The 17,317-nt window shown below is 41.1% G+C and overlaps 1 protein-coding gene and 2 non-coding genes across 3 annotated transcripts; all 3 read right to left on the minus strand.

Annotated features, from left to right (window-relative positions):
- Positions 1 to 1,365: 1,365 nt before the first annotated feature.
- Positions 1,366 to 11,079, minus strand: LOC100916735 (T-complex protein 1 subunit zeta). Its single transcript, XM_031967896.1, has 14 exons — positions 10,836 to 11,079; positions 10,453 to 10,516; positions 9,858 to 9,992; positions 8,899 to 9,072; positions 8,107 to 8,210; positions 7,195 to 7,305; positions 6,866 to 7,025; positions 6,680 to 6,762; positions 6,175 to 6,271; positions 5,118 to 5,265; positions 4,200 to 4,333; positions 3,144 to 3,246; positions 2,630 to 2,702; positions 1,366 to 2,333 (listed from the first exon to the last, which is right to left on the minus strand). Exons 1-14 carry the CDS (start codon positions 10,970 to 10,972, stop codon positions 2,261 to 2,263), a joined length of 1,596 nt encoding a protein of 531 aa, XP_031823756.1. The 5' UTR covers positions 10,973 to 11,079; the 3' UTR covers positions 1,366 to 2,260.
- On the minus strand, positions 4,604 to 4,741 carry LOC116419149. The gene has a single exon (XR_004229415.1). It is a non-coding gene; the product is annotated as a small nucleolar RNA SNORA15 (small nucleolar RNA).
- LOC116419150 lies at positions 9,194 to 9,327 on the minus strand. The gene has a single exon (XR_004229416.1). It is a non-coding gene; the product is annotated as a small nucleolar RNA SNORA22 (small nucleolar RNA).
- Positions 11,080 to 17,317: the final 6,238 nt, after the last annotated feature.

Raw genomic sequence — 17,317 nt, forward strand, 5'->3', positions numbered from 1 at the left:
AGGGTTGTCAGCAGCCCATTTGTGTGGCTCCTCGGGGCCAGCCAAGTGCAGACCAGGGGCCTAAGGAAAATCCCCGGGGTGGCCCGGCTCTCCCTCCAACATAGCCGCAGTCTCTGGAGGACCCTCAATGTGTCTTGGCACGTTTATTCAGCCAGAGCACTCCGGCCACTTTCAGCATCACAACTGGCCCAGGGCTGCTAGACTGGTTTCCAGGCCGGCTGGTGGAACATCTTCTTGGGGAGCCCATCCTTAAAGTGCTTTATTGGAAACAAGGCCAGCTGGGGGGAAGGGGAGGGTGGGGCCCTTCTCTCCCCATCCCCAGATGATTTTACTAGTCTTTGATGGAAAGATCACAACTCGCATTCAGCAGTCTCCCCTATATTCCTGAGGTGTGGCTATAACCACTGAAGGGCCTTCACCTACAAGGAAGGCACTTTTCTCCACACCAATGGATGGCACAGAAAGGGAACCCAAGGGTGAGAGCTCACAGATACTGGTGACTGAGGAACAAACCTGCTGTGTCAGGGATTGTGCTCAATTTAAGCTTTGTATAGACCATCTGCATGATTGGGACCCAAACCAGTTCGAGGCTGCCTTGACCTATCCTCCCATGCTCGGTGCCTTGGAACCAGATGCAGGCTGCCATGCTCCCTGCTGAGACCTCAGAGGCCAGACTGAGGCTGCCCCCACATTGAGTGCAGAGTCCTCCCTAGATCTCCTGACCTTGAGTGACTAAGAGCTATTTATTGTTAGGACGAGAATCGAGGCTTTCCCATTTCAAACCTGATCTATGCCAGCCTCTAAACCTCTCAGAGCCCACATACATCCTTGTGAAGGATCAATGAACTGCTGGCACACCTGTGCTCAATTCCGCTCCCCTTCCCCCCATAAGCTCCCAGAAGGGAGGGCAAAGATCCATCTGGGGCTGGCACCTGCCACAGGACCTGCGCTGGGTACTTTCCTCTGTTATCCAGCACACAGCAGAGTCCTGTCTGTGACAGATGAGCCATTAAAGCAACATAGTAAAAATGAATGAGACAATTCTGGTCCCCCCTCACAGAGACGGCAAATGAGAGGCTGAGTTGCTGGGCCCACCCCCAGTCCCTCCCCTGCTGCAGCCTTGACTGGCCAGGCCCTTCCTGATCTCCCCCATCCTGTCTTCTACCCACACACATGCTCTGCATAGACTCAAGGCAGCCATGGGGATGGAACTCATTCAGAGGATGGAACTCTGCCTGGCTAGACAAGTGATATATTAACTGGTTTTACGCTGTTTCTGTTTTATTCTTGGTTTCAAAGAATGGATGGCTGAGAAAGGAAGGTGGAATATAGTCAGAAATCAAAGTGATATAAAAACAAAGTATCAAGAATTAAAAAAAGTCAGTTAATACATTTTATACACACCTAGGAACGAGCTCTACTATTTTACATCCAACAATTAAGAGGGCACAGCCCCTCTCCCAACAACCCCAAGCCCAACCCACCACAGGAACGGACAAATACACTTTTGTAAGACCACATACTAAGGCAATTGGATTTTTGTCAGAAAAACCTAAATAGAAAGGTTTAAGTTAAAAGCTGATGAGGAATGGGTTAAAGTCAATCTGTATATAAGTTATGAGAAAGACTAATTTGACTAATACACAGCATTACTTTTCTAGGCGCATATTAAATATCCATCAACTCTCACTCAACACAGGAAAATCTTGGAGAGAGAAGATACAAACTAACAATCTACTTGCAACAAAAGCTTTTATGCTTTAGGGCTTGCACTAGAACAGAAAAGCGGTGACAGAAGGTAGAATTCATCTAAATTTCGAGAAACCTTCATGTCCCCTTTGTGTCTAGATTTAGACAGAACGAAGCCACGGGAGAGGTCAGACGCTGTAAAAGCGAGCACTACTCTAGAACACGATGAAGAAACGAGCAGGGTCTACACCAGCTACTACATGAGACACGAAGCCAGGCAGGACAATAATCGATTGGGTAAAAAGGACCGCAGCTTTAATCATAGGCCTCAGTGCAATTAAAAAAAAAAAAAATAAATACTGTAATCCATTTTAGAACCTTACATTTGGATAGGGGCCAATAATTTCAGTTTTAGGGACCAGGTTTACTGCAACAGTAAGAAAAACAATTATTCTTTGGGAAATCCTTTGGCAGCTGGGAAGAACAACCACCACTAGTAGCCACACGTTGCGGTTCTTTCTGTAGGACCTTCGCGATTCCACTGCTTACAGTGGAAATCTTGAGATTCCACTCAACCTTTCAGAGAAGACATCCCAGCGCGCATGATCTCATCAACCAGGAGGATATTGGTGGCAATCACAGTGCTAGAAGGAGATTGGAGGTTTATTAAGAATCAACAAAAATCAATTTTCATTTCTTGGTACCCAGAATTTCTAAAATTTGCCTAAGGATACAATGGTCTAATCCAATTTCTGCCATCTTTTCTAGTAACTTTATTTTAAATTTCATCTAAGAAATCTTCTCACAAACATGTCAATTGGAGAATTACAGAGAAGATATAATAGATGTTTCCTTTAAATATTAAAAAATAAACCCTACCTTCCCCTCACCCACCTCTCTTCCATGGACTCGATTATTCATTCAGATCTTCCCCACTTACCAAGAGTGAAGCAGCTGCTTCTTGACACAATAGTTATCCCAGATGCCAGCTTCAGCAGCAACAATGGGCTCACCTGCAAAGGAAACAGACTGCCTCAACTAGGCTGCTGCCTTCCCTGAGGCTCACAGTAGATATGTCCTCCTGGTAATAAGGCATTACACTGGCTACCTCTTGGGTCTCAAAATTATTTACTCGTGTACCTAAAACTCATTCTTAAGCTGGAGGCAGTTTAACTTGTTTTGGCAAACATTTTTGACAAGGAAATTTCAATATAATTGGTTTCCTTTATAATCCTTTTAGGCATTTTAAAATACTGTTTGAAAAAATAACTTCACCAAAATCTTATCTTCACTGCTATTAAATTACTCAACAATGTACATTTTGAAATTAAGAGTAAAATAAACTGTCCAATATTCATTGTTCGGAGAAGGGCCTCCTGCTACCCATGAGCACCACCTGAGTGACACTGAGAAGCCAATGAAAAGACACTCCTACATGGGCAGAATTCTCTTACCTGTCTTTAAATCAACACCAACAAGTTGTCCTGATTCTGCATGTTCAGCCTGTATCTTAACTAGTGTTTCCTGAAGGTCAAAACCAGAGTTCTGAGCAAGAACCTTCAAAAACAAAATAAACACATTTAATCTTTCTAAACACAAAAGTCCCACTGGCAAATGAAAGTGAGTTCTTGTTACATTTGTCCTGAAGCAAAGTGGAATATGTATGAGATCATACACCTCAAGGTAGTTAAGATCTCCAGGCAGTTAGGGGGCACACTAGACAGAGAGAGGTAGGACTTGGAGGCAGATTTGAATTCAAATCCCACTTCAGACACTTACTCAGCAAGTCTCTTGTCTGCTTCCTCATGGGTGAAATGAGGATAAGAGTATTTACCCCCCAAGGTTGTGGTGAGGACAAAATATTTCATAAAGTGCTTTGCGAATCCAAAAGCACTATATGAAAGGCAGTTATTATTTCAGGTCATTTAACAGAACATCCTCACTTACAGGTGAGGAAAACAGTACCAAGAGCCAGCCTTAAAGCTAGGAAGCTCCTGATTCTGATACACATAAATCAATTGTCAATTTACACAGGGAGAAAATTCTCCCTGAAAACTATCCACCCCAATGGAATCACAGGTTCAAGCACGAAACAAAACAAAACCCCTTTCTGCCTCCCTAACAGACTTAGAACACGGCTGTAGCCAGCAAAGCCGCCTGAGACAGAGGCTTCCAGTTTGAGCCTGGGTGAGGGTGGGGGCTGCACCGAGGATTCCTAGGTGTGACAGAAGTGGTTTCTTATCGGCCATACTGTGAACTGGGCAAGCAATATCTGACACAAGGAAGGATTTTAATTTTCATCAAACCCTCACTGCAAGACTTGTCTGAATATAGGGTTTGCCATGAGAAAAAACACGTGGTAGGAGCTCCTTAGGATACCCAGTCAGCCTGGTGGACATTGGCCACCACTTTACAGACAAACCACATTAGACCCGAACTAGGTTCAAGCACATGGACGGGTTTCTAAAGATTAATGTCATAAACAAACCATCAGTGGAACTCCCACACACCTTGGGAATAATGAGCAGCGCATCAGCAAAAGCTTGGACTCCAAGACGGGCTCTTCCCTTAACGTTGGGCTTATGTTTAATGAGAGCTTCAGCAATGGCAACTTCCACTGCGCCAGCCCCGGGTACCACACAGCCTGGTGAGGGGACAAAGACACAAGAGGATGTGTCACCATGGAAGGTGGGATAAAGGACAGAGAGGTACAAACAAACCACATGTTCACTAGAGTGTGCACTGTTGTTCTAGAGGAACCTCAGGACAGCTTTATGGACCGTGGGGACCCACACTCTGCGCCCCTGGAAGAAATGGGGCTACCACGTCTGTTGTCAGACAGCTTGCTTCGAGTGTTATGATCTTGGGTTGCTTTTCCAATATCTCACGCTATTGTCCCCAAATCAGGGCAAGCATCTGTGATCCCCTTCCATAATGGCATGCCAATGACAACCCTCGGCATCCCATCAAGACGTTTCAGAGGAGAATGTGCTTTCGCATGGTGTCTGGCTGTGTTGACTACTGACAAAGAGAACACAGTATTCGTCCATGCACTTGAAGGGTAAAAGGATGAAATGAGTTTACCATATACCATCCATTCATCAGCCCACTGGCTTGGAGATGGCAAACTAAATGTGGCGTGAATGTCAAAGGGAGGAATACCACCACCATGGGGAGCTGTGAGAAACACCTGTGAATTGATGCCGAGTGGAGTCGGCAGAACCAGGAAAACACGACAACAATGGAATGACCCAGGAGAGAAATGGAACCTGTGGCCACGTCCCAAACGAACAACATGAGAGCATATTCCCCAGCCCCCAGCCTTTGTGGGTCCACTGCTCTCGTGGAATTGCCTTTCTCCCCCCTGAGGGAGTGAAGATGTAATGGGAAATCAAAGCGACACAAAAGCTGCCCGTGGTGAAGCTCACCATCTTCGATGGCATTCTTGACCGCTCGCAGGCCGTCTCTCACTGCGTCCTTGATCTGGGTGATAGTGTGCTTATTGGGTCCCTTGATCAACAAGGTGACAGATCGAGGGTTGACACACTTCTCGATGAAGGTGAACTTCTCTTCTCCCTACAACATTTAGCATGTCAGAAAGGCAGCGCCAATAAAACTTTAAGGCACCAGAGCGAGCTCCTGTTTTCAGAACAGGCCAAGGTAAATCCTGAATGATGCTTAGTCTGGCACTCAGATTATGACACGCTTATACATCTGGTCACAAATACACAGAGGTTGCACATTAGGTTATCTGCTCTTACCAGTGTCATCTTTTCAGAATATATTTAAGCAACAATTAAAATTAGAGTCAAGGTTATTTCACAGTAGGCAGCTGTTGTCCAGAATAAACTGAATTTAACTTGGTGTCAGCTGCCATTTAGAAGAAAGGGCTATTCTAGTGCTGTTTGCAAAAAATGCAAGAGGCCACAATTCCTAAAAATGTGGCAGCTGCACTTTGCCTGAAGGACCCCAAAGAGTGAATTTTCTAAAACCGTGCTGGCCGAATGGGAGCATGATATGAGAAGTAAAATACTATACACAAAGGGAGACAATAGCTTAGCCTCCTCTTCTCACCATAAAACCTCTATTACTTCTGAAATTGTCCAACGGCCACATTCCTAGTCTGTCAAATGCTTGGTCTAACATATAACTGCATTTTCAGAAATAAGCATTTTTAGTTCAAGATACCTTTTATCTTCACGAATCAAATTCTATTATTTATTGATTGATTTTAGACAGTATAACAGATGGTGTCCAACTTCAAATTTAACCTGAGATTTGACCAGTCCCTACAGGTTAGGGACCAGAAGAAAGCCACTGAAACATAGATGAAATGAGTGATCTCAAGTATTTCCTGACTAATATCAATATAATCACAGGCCTGATCTGTACAACAGAAAGTTTTGTGAAATTTCAGATGCAAAAAGTAAAACCTGAAATAATCAAGAATTAAAAAATATTACTTATCCAAAGAGAAATACTTACTAGTGTGTATTCATAGACAAGTCCTGCATGTCCCAAACAGTCAGGATTTAAGTCATCTAGAGAATTCATAGCCATTCCACCACATGCAAGAGTCAACCTAAATTAAATAAGGAAAATTTACTTTATAAATTCCATGGCAAGAATATTTTACTCTCCTCCATACCCAATTCATTAACATAATTAATTTTGGGGAAGCTTTCATTTGTATTAGGACTGTAATTATAAATTTTCAGAATGCCTCCAATTCCACCCTTGGAGGAGCTGTATAGATAAGAACTGTAAAAACAGTTCCCACAGTTCAGTAAGGGTATTATAATCATTACATAGAGGAATCAGCGTCCTTATAGTCTGTTCACTCCCAGTTCCAATAGAATCAATTATGCCCTCTTGCCAAGAATTTTGTCTTTAGGCTCAAAATGCCCAGGGCTATACTGACAAAAAAATTTGGAAATGCTGTAGATAAAAAAAAATATTTCTTACTTTCTGTAAAATTTGCAAAACTTACCTCTCCATATTTCTTCTTTTTGCTCTGCGGAGAGCTACTATGCCTTCTTTTGCAAGAGCATCTAAAGAAAATGGGTCAATTCCCTGCAATGATTAAGAAAAAAAAAATATTAAATAATATTTAACCCATAAATGGGTTGGACTATGTAGATAATTGACATCCACAGTATTCAAGTTTTGTTCTCACCTTTTGATTAATAACAACAAATCCTTTGTCTGAATCACCACACACTTTTCTTTTCAGGTCTACTATTTTCTTTACTCTATCTTCAATGAATTTCCTTTCTGCTTTTACTAGTTTCTCTCTTTCCTCCGCACTTTTGTAAAAAAATCCAGAATTCACTTCTCTAAAAAACACAAGAATTAAAATTATTTAAAAAAACAAACCAAGAAAATGAAATTCACACATTCAGTTTCTGAAAATCCAAATTCCATAGGACCACAGATTCAGGGTTGCCAGATAGCTTCTTAGCATTCATTAACTGTGACCTCTTTATGAAGGTAACCTCAACTTACGTTTTTTCATATTCTAATGATACATTGCACGTAAGAATGTAAGCATCTTCTAGTCTTTTCTTCATATCAGGATGGCGGGCACCATGGTCCAGAACCAGCCCTCTGATCAACCTATTAAAATAAGCATTTCCTTATATAAGTATCTTATAGTCTATCAAGCAATAAAATAGAAGAAAGCATATTCAAATGACAACATTTTAAATTTGAGCTGATCCCACATACTAAAAGCAGCTGGTTTTTTTTTTTTGTTTGTTTGTTTTGTTTTGCAATTGGGGTTAAGTGATTTACCCAGAATCATACAGCTAGGAAGTGTTAAGTGTCTGAGGTCAAATTTGAACTCCGGTCTTCCTGACTTCAGGGCTGGTGCTCTATCTACTGCACCACTTAACTAGCTGTCCCTGCAGCTAGATTTTAACAAGCCCCACAAAGGGAGAGGAATGAACATCATGATTTCACCTCCCCCAAAGATGCCATTCTTCTTTTGATCTACTAATGAACTGGGTTTTATGCCAGGTTCTCCCCACAATAACTTTGGCAAAGGCTTGTTCCTTTATACCATTACCCCCACAATGCTGACGGTGGGCCCAGCATATTATACATAAATTTGCTTACTTCTTGAAAAATCATGCCTATCAACACCACATTAGCAAAACTTGAATAGTATGTGATATATAAGATTCAGCTCTGCAATATACCTATCCCATTATTCATTTAAAGATATTATCAAAAAAGAGGCAAAAATATGCTTCATGGAATATCTGTTCTGAAAATTTCCCTTCAAAATAACTTTTACCTTTTCAACTAGTCTAAAAATTCAGGAGTTAAATTTTAGTAATCGCATATGAAATTTAAATTTTAAAATCTTTAAGACAATAAAATGCCTGTCAACATTACTAACAACTTTTAACTCACGATGTGTCAGTTTCTGATTTATGCTTCATCTCCATGATTTCTACCATGAAAAGATCAACAGGTTCTCCAGGTCTTCTGACAGCTAAAATGGAGTCCACCACTGCCTACAGTAGAAAGGGGACACAAAGATAAAAAAGGCAGGTGTTTACATTTTAACTCAGTCCCAACTTTTCCCTTTTCTTAAAGATCATTAAAAAATCAATTATCACCAACTACATTTAGTGGTGCATTTAGATCATCCAACCACCACCACAATACAGCTTCAATGTAGTAATCACACTTTAGAAAATTTTTAATTTCTATTGTAAAATATCCATGTCAAAGCTTTCACCACAGACCTTTTATTATGCTAGGTCTATAACCATCACTTCTGTTTTTCAGTACACCACTAGATCAATTTTTATGCACACAGGTCAAATTAAACTACAAAAGAAATCTATATTTGTGTATGTATCTACAAAGCTCCAACTGCTGGCAAGAAGAAAACCTCATGTGAAACAGAACTCTAATACGACACACAGAATGGTACAAAGGACACCGGCAGAAGGATCAAATGAATGCTTTGCATTATTTTTAGTTTTACTGAACCATCTCGAGTAGTTGTTTTTACTGGCAAATTACAGACAGCAGTGGTGAAGCACTAAGTTCACTGGTCCTAAAGACCCACTCTGATTTTCAATTTTCTAAATTACAAAATGATTTCTGCTGCTTCCTTTGTGTGTTTTTTGCGTAACTCCAATGAGCTAACTTATGATCTAATGTGAGAATCTGGGTACTCCATACGCCACCTACCTCTGTCAGCACGTCGGCCAGGTCAGCATTGACTTTGGTGCGCAGGGATGTTCGAGCCACATCCATGAGGATTTCTCTATCGATTTCTTTGCTTATTTTGATTTGATCCAAGACTTCAAGGGCCTTTGTCTTAGCAGCTTCAAACCCTTCAGTTATGATTCTAGGGTGCAGACCCTGGTAACAACAACCATAAAGTCAACCATTAGCCTCAGCAGGAGTTAAGTCGGGCTGTTATGGCAAAGCTTTTTACCATTTTTGTATAGAGTGTGGCCTTCTAGTTATTGCTAAATCTTAGAAATGTGCTGCCCTTCTGAATACACATAAAAGGATAGACAATCCTTTCAATGCAGAGGAAAAGAGCAGAGGTTATTCTAGCACAGATTAGAAGCCAAGGGAACTACAAAGCACGCTTGGGTGTTCTCTGTGCACATAGTAAAAAATAAGGGCTACGGCTCAGCCTCCCAATTTTGTTGATGCTTTGGTTAAGCATGTTTTTATAAGTTGTCTAGGATTCCATTGACATTTAATAGTCACTTAGAAGGCAATCTCCTTTTTTGGAAATAAAATTTAAGAAATCTATGGCAAGGAAAGAACCTCAGGCTAGTGCTTATAGTCTTCTAGGATTTTTTTTTTTTTTAACTAAATATACACTTCTAGGGCTTTTTTACTAAACTGATTAAATGTACAACAGGTTTGGATTGGTCTCAATAGAAACAATGTGGGCAAAAGAAAAACCCTGATCCACTTTCTACTTTGCTGATTGTTTTCCTTTTCTGATCCAGTTAAAGATAATCCTCAAAATCCTTTCATTGGATTTTAAAAAATTAAAAGACATTCATTTTTCTTTAGTCATATAAGGGGCAAATCACTATTAGCCCCTTACCACCTGCCAAGAGTGAACACATAAAACATTTCCTATTCAGGAGAAAATACCACAGGAATGTGACAGTCATGTGTACTTCAGAGATGTAGAGATCGGCCTGCTTCAGCAACTCCCCAATGATGAGAACATTGGAAGTGGTGCCATCGCCAGTAATATCATCCTGGGCTGTAGCTACTTTTGCAATCAAGGAGGCTGTTGGGTGTTGAATTTGCTAAAAAGAAAATAGAAATGACACAATTAAGATTTGAAAAAAAGGAATAAACTCTAAGGAACTAAACAAAAGCCACTTGTAATCATTTCTACCAAATAAGAAAAACAAAACTCCCCCAAAACATTCTGCATTAAAACCTTTGGGGAACTGTCCCCATGCAGACAAAATGAGCCGGGGCTAAGAATCTCAAAGGCGAGCAACTCCCTACTGCTACCTTGGATATCAATTAACACAGAAACAAGTGGAATCCTGTTACAGCAAACTTTCAGGCGGCGGCTTAAGTTTTTTCTGTTACTTTAATATTACTGAATGGGCTTCGGCTAAGCCATATCCTTGGTAAGTGGGTTTCCCTTTTCCGGGGAATCTGACGCCCGAGTTCCGTTTCTGCATCATTCACGATGGTAGGTGGGACACACGGACGCCTTTGGGGCCCCCCTCCCCCGCCGGGGAGACTCCTCACCATCTCGTGTAACAGCACGTTGCCATCCTTGGTGAGCTTGATGTCTCCGGCGCCAGAAACAAGCCTGGGGTAAGAGAGACCAGACCCAGGCGTCAGCGCCCCCCAGGGGCGGCCCCCGGTGAGCCGGAACTCCCTCGCACACGAATTCGGGGGTGTAGAGGGGAGGGTCCGGGCGTCCCGGCCTCGTCCGATCTTTAGGCCGCCACCCGCTTCCCCTGTAACAAGGCCGAGAAGAGCCGGGGATCGCTCGTCCACGTGGGCCCGGGAGAGCCGGAAGGCTCGGGCCGGATGATGGGCCTGGAGGACGGCGGCCGCCGAGGCCCCTCCCGCGCCCTCCCCTCCCCCACCCTCCCCCGGCGCGTGCTCCCGTCCCAGGGCCTCACATTTTCATGGTGCCCTTGGGCCCCAGGTTGGTCCTCAGCACATCCTGCAGCCCTCGGGCCGCGCTGATGTTCACGGCCAGCGCCGCCTGGGCCCGGGCCACCTCGGCTTTGGGATTCAGCGCCTTCACGGCCGACATGGCTGGGGAGCGGCGGCAGCAGAGCAGGAGGCGGGCGCAAGAGAAGCAAGTCCTAAAGTATCAGTCAGCCGCAGCCCCAATGCGCGTTCTGCAAAGTCCCGCGAGACGAGACGAGACGAGACGAGACCCAGCCCCTTCTAGAAACCTCCAGCGCCCTCCCGGGCCGCCTCTCCACGCCTCTCGCCATTGGCCCGCGGAGCTGCTCATCCTCTTTAGCCCCGCCTTCTATACTGCGGCTGCCAATCCCCCTCCGGCTCCGCCTCTCTGCGTACGCCGTTGACGTGTGGATGGAGCTAATTCCCATGGCAACGAGAGATCTCTTCCTGTCTCGCTGATTCGGGTCCGGGGAGCGCAAACCTTGTCGGACCTAGGCCCTACTGGGGCAGGTAGAGAATGGACTCGGGACTTCCTGGGAAGTTCGAGAACACTGACCCTTAGGGAACGTCCAAGTCCCATGAAGCCCCGCGTGCAGAGCTCGATCTCAGGTCCCCTTTGTATAAAAACGTGCTGAAGCATTCACGGGGTGCCCCGGGGGCTGCAGGGAAAAAGCCTCAGGAACCACGAATCCGCCAACGGGAAGAAACCGAAATGCAATTGTAATTAAACCGTAAGCTCCGTCAGGCACCGGGGGTCGTGCCGGGAAAATCCCCTCCATCAACCCAGACTAGCGCCTCCCCGCAACTCGAGGATGCCCTGAGAAGTCGGGCTAATCACCCCGCAAACCGGACGTTTACGGAGGCTTAAACCGCCGGCAGGGTCGGTGAGGACTTCTTCCCGGGCCTTTCTCCGCTTCGCCAAGAGCCTCTCTGTGATTGTTCCCTGATGAGCAACTTTCAAGCCCCAGACAGGTTAACCTCAAACTAATCAAAACGTTCTCTGCTTCCACGTCCCCGTTGGATCTTTTTCTGTGTATTTTTCTTTTGTGGCTATTTTTTACAATTAGAGTTGAACAAACCACAAAGCACAACAGTGATTGATTATCAACTCGTGTTTTCCCATGGTTCCTTCATTATCATTTTTTTATAGTTACCATTGCTTAGGTGTACTTAATTACACACTCATACACCACAATTTTTCCTGCCTTTACAGTGATTTACTATTACAAATAAGACCGTTGGGACTGCTTTTATACACATATTTATGCCCCCTTTCAATAACCTCCTTATGACACTGGTTCTCCATTTTTTTACTCTTGAGAACTATTATTGAGAACTCCAAAGGAGTTTTTAACTATAAGAGAGTTATAAACATTTTCTGTGTTAGGAACTAAAATTGATTTAAAAAATTTAAATGTTTATTAATTTAATAGTAAATCTGTTATTTGATAAAGTATTAGTTGTGTTGTTTTGTCCTTCTCAAAGATAATCATAACATCAGGGAGATGATGCTATGACATGCAAGTGAACGTAAGTGAGGGAGGGCTGTACGAGGTCGCCAGTCTCACTTTCCCCTCCAGAGATATCTGGGCCCAGTGACCACATATAAATCAGGATCCTGGAGATGTCCCTGGATGCCGTGGGAGACCCTGGCCTTGTTAGGCTAAAGTCTCTAACAGGTCTCAGTTTGACCGAAGTAACTAACACCCATTCAGTGAATACTGTTAGATGAGAAAGAAATGAGGCAGAGAATACCCTGTCCAAAAAAAAAAAAAAGATTTCAGTGTGATAGACACGATAATGTAAATAACATTTTTAATGAACACAATAACTTTATTTTCCAAAACAAAATTTAATAAGAGTGGCATTGTTGTACACATTTTCTAAATCTCTAATGTCTGATTTACTAGAAGTCAAATGGATTCTCATATCTGTTTCTGCATTCAATCAACTTTGAGAAATGTTTGACTAAATAAAAGTATGTGAAGACTTTTTACAGATAGGTAGCTGGAAAAGGGAAGGACATTTTTTTTTTTAATTTATTTTTTAATAGCCTTTTATTTACAGGATATATGCATGGGTAACTTTACAGCATTAACAATTGCCAAACCTCTTGTTCCAATTTTTCACCTCTTACCCCCCCACCCCCTCCCCTAGATGGCAGGATGACCAGTAGATGTTAAATATATTAAAATATAACTTAGATACACAATAAGTATACATGACCAAAACGTTATTTTGCTGTACAAAAAGAATCAGACTCTGAAATATTGTACAATTAGCTTGTGAAGGAAATCAAAAATGCAGGTGTGCATAAATATAGGGATTGGGAATTCAATGTAATGGTTTTTAGTCATCTCCCAGAGTTCTTTTTCTGGGCATAGCTGGTTCAGTTCATTACTGCTCCATTGGAAATGATTTGGTTGATCTCGTTGCTGAGGATGGCCAGGTCCATCAGAACTGGTCATCATATAGTATTGTTGTTGAAGTATATAATGATCTCCTGGTCCTGCTCATTTCACTCAGCATCAGTTTGTGTAAGTCTCTCCAGGCCTTTCTGAAATCCTCCTGTTGGTCATTTCTTACAGAACAGTAATATTCCATAATATTCATATACCACAATTTATTCAACCATTCTCCAACTGATGGACATCCATTCAGTTTCCAGTTTTTAGCCACTACAAAAAGGGCTGCCACAAACATTCGTGCACATACAGGTCCCTTTAAGGGAAGGACATTTTAATAGGCATATAACATCTTAGTATTATTCTGAAAATGGTTTTGACCTTGTAGACTCCCTAAAAGAATCACAATGAATCAATCCCAGGAGTCCCTGATCTCAGCTTTGGGGTAGAAACTTAGTAGAAGAATTACTGGGTCCAACAGGAACAGTTTATAGTTTTCTTGTGCATTGACATATTCCTTTACAAAAAGATGGCACTGACTCAATTTCAGGGCAAATGGGTGCTCTTTCATCAGTTCTTTATACATTCCGCGAATCTGTTCATTTTTGCATTTCAGTAAAACTGATAACATAGCCTTTATTATTTCCATTATGTAAAACATATTCGAGTAATTAGAAAAGGTAGCAAATGTATTTTGCCAGTAATGGTAACAAATATATTATTCAACATATTAGAATCTAACATATTTTTCAAAGAATTTTAAATAAAGGTTCCATTAATAATGTAAGAAATTCATGTGCTTGGGGCTGGAGAAATTTAGGTGGCATCCATTTCCAGGATCTAAAACTCAGGAAATATATTTGCAGTCTTGGAGATATGTTCAGAAAATGAGCATGTTTTGAATTTGAAATAATCCCTCAATTCTCATAGCATTTGATATTCAATGCATGTTCATAATCATCATTTGATTTGATACTCATAACCCTGTGAGGTAGATAGGACATTGATTGTCTCATTCCATTTTTAAAGGTGAAGTAACTGATTAAGTGATGAGTCTGGTAAAGACATGATTAGAGTTTTGGTCTCTTGATTTCTGGTGATTGTTTTTTCTTCTACATCAAAAGATCAATTAAAAAGAAATAGGGAAGGGGCATCTAGATGGCATAACAGGGGTCCTCAAACTTTTTAAATAGGGGGCCAGTTCACTGTCCCTCAGACTGTTGGAGGGCCGGACTATAGTAAAAACAAAAACTTTGTTTTGTGGGCCTTTAAATAAAGAAACTTCATAGCCCTGGGTGAGGGGGATAAACATCCTCTGCTTCGGCATCTGGCCCAAGGGGCTGTAGTTTGAGGACCCCTATAATGGCCCTGGAGTCAAGAGGATCTGACTTTTGTGACCCTTGGCAAGCCCGCTTAACCCCAATTGCCTAGACAAAACAAACAAACAAAAAATAAACCAAAGGAAAAAAGTTGGTCGAGAAGATGCAGAAAGCACCTTTAAAATTCTAGGTTAAATCTAACCTTAATTACTGAATAATAGTTGCTTCAGTCAAACTGAGACCTATTAAAGGTCTTAGCCAAGATCTCCCCTAGTATCCGGGGCCATTTCCAGTCTTCCTATCTCTATTTGGCCACTGGACTTAGATGGCTCTAGAGGAAGAAGTGAGCTTGGTGACTTTGCACAGCTCTAATCCCTCACTGACATCTAATTCATTTGCATGTCATAGCATCGCCTCTCTGATGTCATAGTCTCCTTAGAGAATGAAGAATAAACAATGATAATGTTTAATTTATCATCACATACATTGGCAGAGTTGAATAAGATTCAAATTTTCATTTTCAATTATTCTGAGGAATTATAAAAACCCTCTTGTTTGATGATTCGTTGATGGTTAAATCTATATTTAATGGGGGGAAATTTATAGGTTAGACGAATTTTAACAATATTTCAAAGAGTGAAAAATTCTAATTCGGTCAACAACTTTGGATATATTCTAAAATTAGTTACATGGGTTTGAAGAATAGATTCAAACTCTGCATCCTATGAACAGACAGTTTTCAGACAGCTATAGTCAAATGGAAAAATGTTCTAAATCACTATTGATTAGAGAAATGCAAATTAAATGCCATCTCACACCTATCAGATATGAGGATAGGAAAATGATAAATGTTGGAGAGGAGGTGGGAAAATTGGAACAGTAACACATTGTTGGTGGAGTTGTAAACTGATCCCACCATTCTGGAGAGCAATTTGGAACTATGCCCAAAGAGCTATAAATTGTGTGTACTCTTTGATTCGGCAATACCACTACTAGGTCTATACCCCCAAAATATCATAAAAAGGGAAAAGGCCCCACATGTACAAAATTTGTTTATAGTAGCCCTTTTTGTAGTGGTAAAAAAAATGGAAATTGAGGGGCTGTCCAACAATTGGGGGAATGGCTGAACAAGTCATAGTACATAAATGTAATGGAATCCTGTTGTTCTATAAGAAATGATGAGCAAGCAGATTTCAGAAAAACCTGGAAAGATTTACATGAACTGAGGCTGAGTAAGTGAACAGAACAAGGAGAAGATTATCCAATTTAACAGTACCATTGTGTGATGATTAACCATGAAAGACAACTCTTCTCAACAATACAATAATTCAAGACAATAATTTGTGACATAAGTCTTTAGACTTAGGAGTCTATCCACATCCAGAATGGAGTCTTAATACAGATCAAAGCATACTATTTTCACTTGTTTTTTGTTTTTGTTTTTCTTGTGGTTTTCTCTTTTGGTTCTGATTCTTCTTTTACAACATGACTAACATAAAAATATATTTAATATAATTGTACATGTACCTATATCAGATTGCTTGCCATCTTGAAGAAGGGAAATGGGAAAGAGGAAGAAACAAAATTGGAAATCATTATCCTGTGAAAATAAATGTTGAAAACTCAAAATAAGTAAAAAAAAAAAAAAAAAAACTTAAATAAATAATAAAAATAAATAAATGATTTTTAAAAGGTTTAAAAAAAAATCTGCATCCTCTCAATCCCAGACTTAGCCTTAGAGAGAAAAGTCAAATAGTGTGGAAAAGAAGCCAGACTTCCAATAGTCATCCAGATAGATTAAAAAAGAGAAGGCTGATTAAGAATAATAGAAATAGTGTAGGGCAAGAGAAATCATAGGAGGCTCAGAGGTCATCCTGGCCCCTTGCCCTTAAGAAGGTAAGATATCATAATACATTTTATAGCTAGGCAAATAAGACATAGGAAAGTTAAATCACTTAGCCTAGATGTCATGGAAACAACCAGAATTCAGATTTTCTGCTTCCTGGTACAATGTTTCTTCTAAGACATACCACTCCATTCCTGTTGGAGTCCAGCTCCTGTAGTGAGATGAAGGATATGACAACATCCTGGGGCTAGGTGGAAAAGTCCTGTTTATGGACTCTTTGAAGTTTATTGATCAGAGAGACAAATATATATATATACTTCAAGTGCTCATAGGTTTGATACAAAGTACACTTTTAAAATTCCTATAGCCTAACAAAATTCTACTATGATGTAAATGATTAAACCCCTTAAGCCCAGGATCTTGGTTACTTAGAGATGTAAATAGTTGAGATACCATCAAAGTAAAGTTTATTATGCAATTATCTTAAATATCTTTCTCCCAAATACTTTTAGTCTCCTCGTGGACATTCTTTCCTGTCCTAAATTCAAAGGTTTAGCTTTTAATCCAAAGAGCAGTGTTTGCATTTTGCTTCAGTCACGATTATTAATTTATTATATTGACAAATAGTCTCTGCTGTTTCAATAAGGGAGTTTTGGTGAGCCAAGTTACTGTAAGACTCAAAACTTGGAATGGAGTCTTACCTCCTGGCCCTCTACACAGTCTAAATATCTTAGATATTCTCTCCTTTCTTTATTCCCACTATAAAGTGTCAATATTTGGGTCACAATCTATGACTTTTGTCCAAAAGTTAGCAAAACTGTTTGAAATGTGAGCAATGTGAGCAAGAAACACGGATTACCTTTAATTCTTTAAATTGTCTGTGAGCCCTTAGATTGATG

This window comes from Sarcophilus harrisii, chromosome 4 (assembly GCF_902635505.1).
Source record: "Sarcophilus harrisii chromosome 4, mSarHar1.11, whole genome shotgun sequence".
NCBI classification, from domain to species: Eukaryota; Metazoa; Chordata; class Mammalia; order Dasyuromorphia; family Dasyuridae; genus Sarcophilus; species Sarcophilus harrisii.